General features: G+C 42.9%; 1 protein-coding gene across 5 annotated transcripts; it reads right to left on the bottom strand.

The window, feature by feature from the left end:
- Window positions 1-81: 81 nt before the first annotated feature.
- Window positions 82-7,433, bottom strand: mbd3b (methyl-CpG binding domain protein 3b). 5 transcript variants are annotated; one of them, XM_035646994.2, is made up of 7 exons: window positions 7,281-7,433; window positions 4,010-4,169; window positions 2,878-3,015; window positions 2,694-2,784; window positions 2,041-2,218; window positions 1,507-1,659; window positions 82-1,262 (listed from the first exon to the last, which is right to left on the bottom strand). In XM_035646994.2, the coding sequence occupies exons 1-6, from the start codon at window positions 7,292-7,294 to the stop codon at window positions 1,512-1,514; spliced, it is 729 nt and encodes a 242-aa protein (XP_035502887.1). In that variant the 5' UTR covers window positions 7,295-7,433; the 3' UTR covers window positions 82-1,262; window positions 1,507-1,511. The 5 variants fall into 5 exon arrangements, with proteins under 5 accessions (XP_035502887.1, XP_035502885.1, XP_035502884.1 ...); XM_035646992.2 differs by lacking the exon at window positions 7,281-7,433 and adding an exon at window positions 5,511-5,634; XM_035646991.2 differs by lacking the exon at window positions 7,281-7,433 and adding an exon at window positions 5,249-5,590.
- Window positions 7,434-9,748: the final 2,315 nt, after the last annotated feature.

The raw sequence follows: 9,748 nt of genomic DNA, 5'->3' as shown, positions 1-9,748 counted from the left end.
GTTAGAAGTGTTACAGCCAGTCTGTACGTTCAAATGTGAACGTACAGAGAAGTTTAAAAAAAACACCAGCAGCAGACTTAGTGACATACTGACTCATTTTAATAATACAATCAAATTCATTTCAGCAATCAGCCTGCTGATATCGAGAAGGGAATTTAATGAGGTGAATGAAATTATCCACCATCAAACCTTTTGACACAGAAACACAGAATACAGCCGATCATTATTACTCTGATAATAAACAAAAAGACATTAAAACTAAATCTTTACCGTCATTTGCTTTATCACTTCTGTGCGTGGGTTTTCGCGTGGAGGCAGCGTGTGTGGGGTAATATTGACACAGAAACAAAGCTATGGCACTTCACAGCAATGTTTCACAACATCAGTAAGCACCTACTGTATATAATGGTAGTGAGGGTCAGAAACAGTAACAGTTGTACGAGAAGAAGAGGTTTCAAGTCATTTCTTTTCCATAGTGCTCAACTCCATCATGTTTTCACATACAGACAAAAGTCAACATCCTTCACACTTCTCAAAATGACTCCTCTTTGGTCGATACTGAACATGACTCAGGTAACACAGGTGACATGAAAGATAATGTTTTCCATGAGAGACGCCAGCGGCCTGCAGGTCGGCGCTGAAGCCGATTCAAATTAGTTCAAACTTCCAGAAAAAACAGTTCCACTGGAAAAGAGGGGTCTGTGTGTTGTGTGGAACGACTCATGGAGTGCATCATAAAAACCAGGAAAGACATGCCAATAATACAAAACATTCATTTCAAATCTGCCCAACCCCCCAAAATAACAACCCCCACCCAAATTAACTTTTCTGACATTAAATGTTTGGATTTGACATGATTGTCGCAAAAAACTACAAACCCATTCAAAGCCTTTTAGTAAAAAATACCCACCACCCAAAAACGGAAGTTGACACCATAGATAAGTTATTTATAATATTTGCATTTCTTGTTAAGGGAAATTTCTTTAACAAAAAAAAGAAAGCATAGTCATAAATCAACATGGAGTAATTTCATGAGTGTTGCAGTCAAAGAATCCCATCCAGTGGAGTCTATGACGAATGGCATCCCAGACTCCGTTCTTTAGGTTGTAAAGGTGAAAGTCGGGCTCAGGTTGTCACTGGAGGGATGGGGCAGCGCCTCGGGCTGGCCTGGTGAAGGGCTCCTACTGTTCATGGTCGTGTGTATGCTTGTGTGTGTATGTGTGTGCAGACGTTGAACAAAACTATCCAGGCTTTACAAAACCCTGCAGGAGAAGATATCAACAATTAGAGGTTGCATCTCAAACTAGATCACTTAAACTTGGCAAATGGAAATAGACAAAACATTTATTTAACAAAATTAACAGCACGGTTTAAGTGTTAGTTGTTTTTTTTCTCTCTGTGTGTCACAGGTGGAATAGAAATACAAGCTCATACATTGTTCTACGTACCACCTCAGTCTTTTAATCTTAAATGTGTTGATTTCATGAATCGTCTTCCCTAACCAACCTGTGCTATACGCTCTCCATGTCTTCACTGCCGTTACCATCCTCCTTCAGAGCCTCCCCTTCACTGGCAGCCTCCTCAACATGTGCCAACATGTCGGCCATCAGCGCCTCCTCCAGCCTTTTCCTCACACTGTAAACCAGCTCCTCTTGTTTCCTACACACAAACACAACAGGAAGCTGTTACAGTTGGCAGTTACAGCTGCCCGTGACAGCCACTGAAACAGCACAGAGCAGATGGTGTTGGGGGGGGGGGGGGGGGGTTGGTCACAAAGATCAGTCACTTTTTATTGTGTGTGGACATTTTTTAAACAGACTCAACCAGGTCGTCTTTGGGCAAATAAAGGTGGCATTATTTCTTTTCACTCTGCCTTTTTGTATAAATGTTATTGATGACAAACATAAGTCAATATCACAAAAACTGGTTTAGATAGATATGACGTTGCTCAAACAACTTTTATACACAGCGAAGGAGTTCTGAGCAAGGTTTGTGAATATTCACACAAGCACAGGGTACAAGTCTTCTGTGATCACCCACCTGATGTCCTCATCCGTGACAATGAAAGCCTTGCACAGTGGCTGCGCCGTGTTGAGCCACACACCCGGGTTCTTCTCCACCGCCGCAGACAGCTGACCGGTGATGGGCGCGGCGCTGGTGTGGAGAGCGCTCGCGATGGCAGACAACAGAGTCTTGTCTGTGCAGCCTGGTCCAACACCTGAGGGACCGAAAGGCGGATTTTCAGAAAATTTGAAGAAACGCAAAAGCTTCTAAAAACTGCACTCGGGTTTAGTTATGTCATATACACACGAAAAGAACTGCTGCTGAGTAGCACTATAATGAGTTAGATTTTTATGAGTCACTTAAAAGTAAAATCGAAACATCTGTAACTAACCCTACATTCTGTGATATTAATTTTGCTTGGTATTCAATTACCCTTGCATCTTATTAGTCTAACATACTCATCGTGCTGATAAGGGGTGTCTGTGTGTGTGTGTGTGTGTGTGTGTGTGTGTAATTAGTATTTGTATTGGGTCTTGTCGGTCTAGTTCTTAGTGCTGTTTCATCACTACGTTTTTAATTGGTGATGACAATTATGATGTGTAATATTGTACATGGTTACTTGTGAATGAACTTAATTGAAAAATAACCATGTGCAGTCTCTTTGTCTGAAGAAACAGTGCGCATGTTACCTTGCAGGCCTTTAGGTAACTCCATTGTTTTCACCAGTTCCTCTGCGATGTCATAAGCATTAAGACCACCGAGTTTCTTCTCCCAGAAAAGCTGTGAAGAATAAAAACAGTCACAGTGTCAGATAACGTTTGTTTCAGGTTTGTGTGGGATGATGTTGACTGTAATGTGCAGAGGGTTCTTCACCTGTCTTGGCTGGTCCACGGCTTTCTGAGGATCCGTCTTCACTTTGTTGTTGGGATGGTTGGTGACCTTGGTAACAGGCTGCTTAAAGATGGAGGCCGTCTGTCTGACCGGGAGTGATGTGTTCAAGTCAGGTTTGCCCTTAAAAAAATAAATAAAGACGCAAAAGTAGGATTGAGTTCAGGATGGACTGGAGAGAGAAGACGTGTGCGTGGGGTAAATACTAGATCACAAAAGAGGGCATGTAACTCAGAGGGTTACACAGCTTGTAAGATGAGTCAATGCTCTAGAGTTTACTGAACTGATCAGTGAACAAAATTCATCCTGAAAGAAGAAAGAACCAACACTGCCACCTGGTATGATAATGAAATATAGATCTAAAAAACTAAAATAATCAGCTGCTAGAGTTATTCATTTAACTTTTTAGAACAGGCTCATCAGAGACTCTGCAGGTTCATTGTTATTGTTAATTTAATGAGGCATTATAAAGCACTACCTATTTTGTTAACAGATAAATACCCTCCCCCACTAATGATTTTCAAACTCTGATGTGTGGCAAACATTTTAGCGTTTGAAAATATGGCATCAACTGAGCAGGTTTTATCTAATCCAAATGAAATGGATATGATTTTAGGTTAAAAGCAACACGACATCCTGGCACATGTTCCAAACTTGATTCGAACTGATGTGTGGAGCTGCACCGGTGACTATCAACCTGCAAAAGAATCTCAAATCTGTTGAGACTAAACGACTTGTTGAACGTTTCAGTGTTGAGCTCAAAGCCTGGAGCAGCTGTGGCTCGGGAGGTAGGGACGGTCGTCCACTAACCCAAAGGTCGGCGGTCGAATCCCGGCTACGCCCATTCCACATGCCAATGTTTCCTTGGGCAAGAAACTTAACCCTAAATTGCCAGCAGTGTGTGAATGTAACTTGTCCTGTAAAGCGCCTTGAGTGGTCAAAACATAAGTATTTATTCACTTCTCCCTCTATGGGACACACTCAATATTTTACTCTGTGATGAGCTGTAAACTTAGATTTCAGACCCGTCCTTTTGCGTCATCACTAACAGTCGTGTTTGCGTCTAATAAATTTGTGAACTATTGCGCAGCAGGGGGTGCGGCCCACGTCCTCTCACCTTGTTCTGGTTGTTGTTGTCATATCGCAGTCTCTGCCGGTTCTTGTTCAGCTTGCTCATCAGCATCTTCCCCGTGCGGAAATCAAAGGAGCTGAGGTCCATCTGGTTGCCAAGGTAACGGGCCAGCTGAGGCTTGCTCCGAAACTTCTTCCCAGAGGGACTGGCAGAGGGAGGGAGTGAGGGACAGGACGTGAGAAACCACGACGCCGAACATCATCTTGTTACAAAGACAGACAGGTCAGAGAGGAGAGGACACCGACACTGACAACTGAACGGGGATGAAGGCAGAGACACAAGGCTGACAGATCACATGTCAAACACACATACACACACAGTAGACAACACGGACCGCGACATGCAACAAGTCAAAGGCCAACAGAAGCAGAGCACATCCAAATGAGAAATGACTCCATCAACCACGTCGCTTTGTGAAATGGATGCAATCTCGAGACGAAGACTCCACTTAAACCCTGTTACCTATCAAACCTCAGTAGGATGAGGAGTAGATGTGAATATGAAGTAAACAATGTGTAATGCAGCTCTGACAATAACCTCTGAGGCACGACAACACTGTCACTGTGACTGGGTCAAATGTTTCTGAGTGGAAACATCGTGGCTCCCAGCTCGTTGCCGAGCAACGATCTCTCTCTCTTCTCTTTTCTGTTTTAAACCTGAGCGATGACCAACAGAGGCACAGCTGTGGGTGGACACGTGCGAGAGGAACTCATGCAAACGTGGTGTGACACCATCACACGACACAGTCAACAGCGGTGCGATCGTACGGTGAGCCTACCACAGACTATACAACCGACCCGCCTCCCCCCTCTCTTGCCTCTGATCCTCATCTTGCTCTTCTGCTCTGCTAAATGTAAAAAAACAAAACAAAAACAAAACTGGCTGTTGATTCACTTCAATGGAAATATTAAGTATAAACTGAGGTGACACGGGGTTTAATGGATCAAAGGCCTCGGCAGGCGGGAGCTACTGCTGCGGCTAGCCTGCACGGTGGACCCCGCTCCTCGTCGCCCCGGCCCGGCTGGCCCCCTCGCCCCGGCCCGCTCCTCGTCGCCCCGGCCCGGCTGGCCCCCTCGCCCCGGCCCGCTCCTCGTCGCCCCGGCCCGGCTGGCCCCCTCGCATCCCCTAACTTTGAACCGTGCCGCCCCTCCACCGCCCGCCGCCCCCACCACCTCATCACACCGCCCGCCTGGTCCCGTTCCGCGCACTCGGTGTCATGTGTACCTCGAAGTTTTTTGTTTGCAAGCCCTCGTTCGTTTAGTACCTAAAATAATAGACATCGCTTTTTCCAGCGGACAAACCCGACTTTCTGGTCACTTCTTCCATTTTCCAGCCCTTGGGGAGAGCAGTGCAATCCCACCTTTTCTTCTCCATTTCCCACGCGAGTAGCCTATAAATCCACTAAGTTACTGCGGATACGCTCACTGGTTAGTTTGTTTTTAAGGTAACGTGTCGATAATGGGGCGACAGGCCTATCGCTCCTTACGCTTTTGTTTCGACCATATTACGACACGCGTTCCCCGTAATGAGGTCGCCGTGCCGCCAACAACATCCTCATCTCTTTGTCGTCGCGCGGATCGCTCCGCCGCCGCCGACGTCAGCCGCATCACTACCTGGCTCTGGCTCGCCAGGCGAGAGGGCTACATCCGCATGGGAAACGTATAGAGCGGTGAGGCTGGATCAAGTCACCGTGCGACAGCCAGGGAACATGACAGGACGTCGGGGAAATGGGACTTCAGAGTAAAAGCGTGACAGTGAAATTTCAGAGTAAAATCATTTACATAATTTGTGTTGTAGAATTGTTGCCCATTTAGAGTCGTACTAATGTTAGGCAATACATAATTGTTTTAATGTAATTGTGATATATATATTCTGTTTTTTCCACTGTCCTTTTAATCTTGAATGTAATAAAATGTCCCCTAAAATCCAGATCTACTCCCTAAAGAACTTTCATGACGAGTAATCAATCAATGGTGCAGAAAAAAATTATGTGGCCCATGAAATCATATTAATTTTCTACAATTCTTTAAATATTTCATTTTAAGATGATAAAAACAGAATATCCAACTCCAGTAAATCAACTTCATGAATGTCATTAAACTTTAATTCATCTAATAATTCTAAAAATTCATTCAAAGGTAGTTACATAGGACTATTTTCCTAATTCAATAATAAAGTTGACAATGAAGCATCCCATTATATTCTATGATAACTCTTTGATTATATCCAAGCATGGAAATTAATGCTTGACTTAAAATCTACCTTAACTATAGGTCCACTTATTAGTTTTAGGTATCAACTCCATGGTATTGCCTAATATTGAATTTAAAATACCTATATTTTTTTAGTCTTATTTTGTAACTTGGCTCTTATGCCATCTCAAAACTTTGGCTTGATCTTCTTGAATAAACGAGTGAGGTCATACCGTCAAATACCAGAATTTAAGATCCTCCACCCACATTTTGGTTGCTAGTCTTTTGTTTTGAAATGTGTTACCGGAAGTGTCATTTTACATTCAGAACGGCTTAACTCTGGATTTTAGCTCAACAGCAACGTAAACCTATGACAAACATAAATTAAGCTGCGGCTACAAATATACTGTAAATAGCACAGACACACAGATACAATGACATCAATCACATCACAGGCGACGTCGAGTACTTAAATCCACCGGATGTCGTCAAATAAAGACCTGAACTCGCAGCAGAATTCGCACAGACAAAAAAAAAACGCGAAAGTTTCGTGTAAGCTACACGAACTGAGCCGATCCACCACAATGTCCACCGTTGTCATCCGGCGGACTTGGAGCCGGCTTTTATGAATGAACGAAGTAGACCTGATCGATAAATCACAGACACCATTTTAAAAGAACATTTCATGCATTTACACCGACTCTGCCTGCATAACAACGATGCAGAGAGAGAGAGAGAAAAAAATCGGATCTACTATGGAGGCTTAAAAAAATCTATGTCGAAATCCAAACCCGTCGACGCACCGCGCCGACTAGTTCAACATTAGCTGCAAATATCGGGGAAATTAAAGCCACACGACAGTGATGCCACAGAAAACTCCGACATCCTAGCCGAGCACCGCAGCGCTGCTATTTGCGATCGCGAGCCCACCGAGTGCCTTCACCTCGGCCGATGATAAACATACTTCACACACGTAGGACGCGCACGACTCTTCTCTCATCGATCGCTAGTTATGACCAACATCCTTGTCGACAGGGTTGTCAGCCTCCGACGAATGTACTTACTCGTTTTTATCCATCTTGAAGACACTATCTCGTTCTCTCCCTCTCGCTGTGTTAAATCCCCTCTCCCCTCTCCTCTCTCAGTCCCCTCCCCCTTCGATGGGAGAAATGAAAGACATTATCCACGCAAATGTTCGCAGTCTGGCTGATAAAACGAGTCTAATGTCAGAATGAAACCAGGGGATTCTCGCTGTGTGCAGCTAAAGGCCCATAGAACCGTTGTGGATATTTATAATCCAGCACTAATGGAAAATATGAATGTTATCTTTATACATGTTAATATTTCACCTTTTTTTTTACAGAAATATAGTGTTGGCAAATATTAGGTCTATGATGCCATGCTTTGAAAATTGCCTCAGGTAAAATATTTAAATATATATCGTTTTTAGAGAAAAAAAAAATTGCATACATACTACAAAAATAACAGGATCGTTAAATATACAAAATGCATTCAAACACATTATAACCGCTTGACATTTGCATTGGGAAAAATGGACACAGTGTGGTAAATTAAAGATTTATTCACATTAAATAAAACTGGTTCACAAAAAGAATTTACAGAGTGCATCCCGAAGTCCAAGGTCCAAACTCCTAACAAGGCCTCAGTGACTGATTGCTGAGCCAGGACATCCTACTTAAGTTTGCGTTGTGTAAGCAATCCACCCATATGCCAATTCCCAGACTCTGGTCCTGCAGGCACACACACGGCCCATTCATTAGTACAACTGTACATAAACACAACTGTTTGAATGTGTGAGAAAAGCACATCCTTCCTGTCTCTGAGGCTGGAAACCGGTTTCCTTCTTTAGAAACTCGATGTCTGACACAAGTGAACTGGTTCTGACGTGGGGGTGGGGGGGCACAGAGTGTAGGTGTATAACCACAACCTAGGCTCACAAACAAAAATATAATATTTGAAGTGTGATTACAGGATGGATATTGTGGATTTAGGTTGTAATAATAGTATTATAATACTGATATTATACTTGGTCAGTATAAGGAAGCACCAATTGTGACACCCACAGTAATCTCAAAATATTGATAACAATGTACATAGTCAAAAATATCTGTATTGACCATTTCAATATTTCAATCACTTCACTTTAATCACGGTCCAAGTGCTACAACACTAATATACATTACACTACTACACTAGTCCATTAATACGCACATTTTCTAAAATGCAAAATTGCACATTTGAATAGTTCAGGGCAAGCACCTGATTGGCCTACATCTGTCTGTTACGTATCCAGCGTACATGGATGTGGCTAAAGCTTATTAGCAGTCCAACTGAACATTTGCAAACACAGTGTGTGAAAGAAAGCACAATTACAAACATGCCGTTACAATGACAGTTGACTCACATGTTAAGAGTTGTGCTAGACTTTATTCATCCTCGCTGAACTTCCCCTTAATGAAGGGCACATAGTCAAGAAACACTCGCCAGTCTGTGAAGTGAACAAGCGCCACTCCGCCCACTGTTCCCCAGGCGGCCATATTCGGTACCCTAGATGGAAGACAACGTGGGATTCATAGATGAAACGGAAATTTTGCAAATCACACTATAAATCCATTGCATTACCCATATATCAACAGCAACATGGGTAACTATGACTTATTGTCACCATGAACTAACAAGACATACTTTTGTCTGTATGACAGAAAATTTTACATTCCCCAAGTCTAAGAACGTACACCAAATGATCAAAAAAAGAAAATCTACCAAATTCATCTTCTGAATATTTGTGTACTGCAGCGGTTTGAACGGAACCAGCTGCAATGTAGTGGTTAAAAGTTTCATACGTTCATTTTGTTTGTGATTACTGATGATCGGAATCAAAATAAATATTTATCTATGCATCCGAGTCAGGAATAAATGCATAACTGATGAACAAAGCTTGGGAAAAACACAACAAAGGATCAACTAACCTGCTAACTGACAGAAGAGGGTTGAGGTTAATGACTAGTTCGTGCTCATTTTCCTTTAACAACTAATCAACACAGTTTTCTAATATAAATTATTTGTATCGATGTCTGCTCAGCACTGTGGGTGACCTACATTTTGCAAGGTCACTGATTTCGCTGTGCACGAACGAACACGCACAAAAACAAACAGATGTCGCTAAGGCAAACCACGTGTGTGGCATAATATTCGACTGTATAATAACTAATAAACTGGCCCCAAATGTCAAAAAAATGCCAACTGTGAAATGGGCGAGCCTCCACTACGCCTCGGCAAAATGACAATCTATTAATTACTTAAGGCACCGATTTCTCAAGATGTTCTAATATTTTCACGTGGCTAACTTGCACTTAACTCTGTGACAGACACTAAGCTAACCGCCCACTCCACTAGCCTTCTTACGGTAGGAGGGGGGAGGCTAACTAGTCCATAGCTAGTTAGCCCATTAGAAAATAAACGGGCGGAAGTAGCTAAAGTTAGCTAGCACACCGAAGGACACGGGAGGCAG

The sequence above is a fragment of the Scophthalmus maximus genome, chromosome 13, assembly GCF_022379125.1.
Source record: "Scophthalmus maximus strain ysfricsl-2021 chromosome 13, ASM2237912v1, whole genome shotgun sequence".
Lineage (NCBI taxonomy): Eukaryota > Metazoa > Chordata > Actinopteri > Pleuronectiformes > Scophthalmidae > Scophthalmus > Scophthalmus maximus.
The sequence above is the reverse complement of the archived record's forward strand: the minus strand, read 5'-3'. Positions and strand labels throughout refer to the sequence as shown.

Bases quoted from the DNA above. Each gene is read 5' to 3' on its own strand.
- mbd3b (XM_035646990.2), bottom strand. From the start codon at position 5,398: ATGGAGAAGAAAAGGTGGGATTGCACTGCTCTCCCCAAGGGCTGGAAA. The intron at 4,170-5,288 runs GTACTAAACGAA...TCCCTCTGCCAG, and splicing joins AGCGATGTCTATTATTTTAG to TCCCTCTGGGAAGAAGTTTC. The intron at 2,785-2,877 runs GTGAAGAACCCT...TATTCTTCACAG, and splicing joins CCGTGGACCAGCCAAGACAG to CTTTTCTGGGAGAAGAAACT.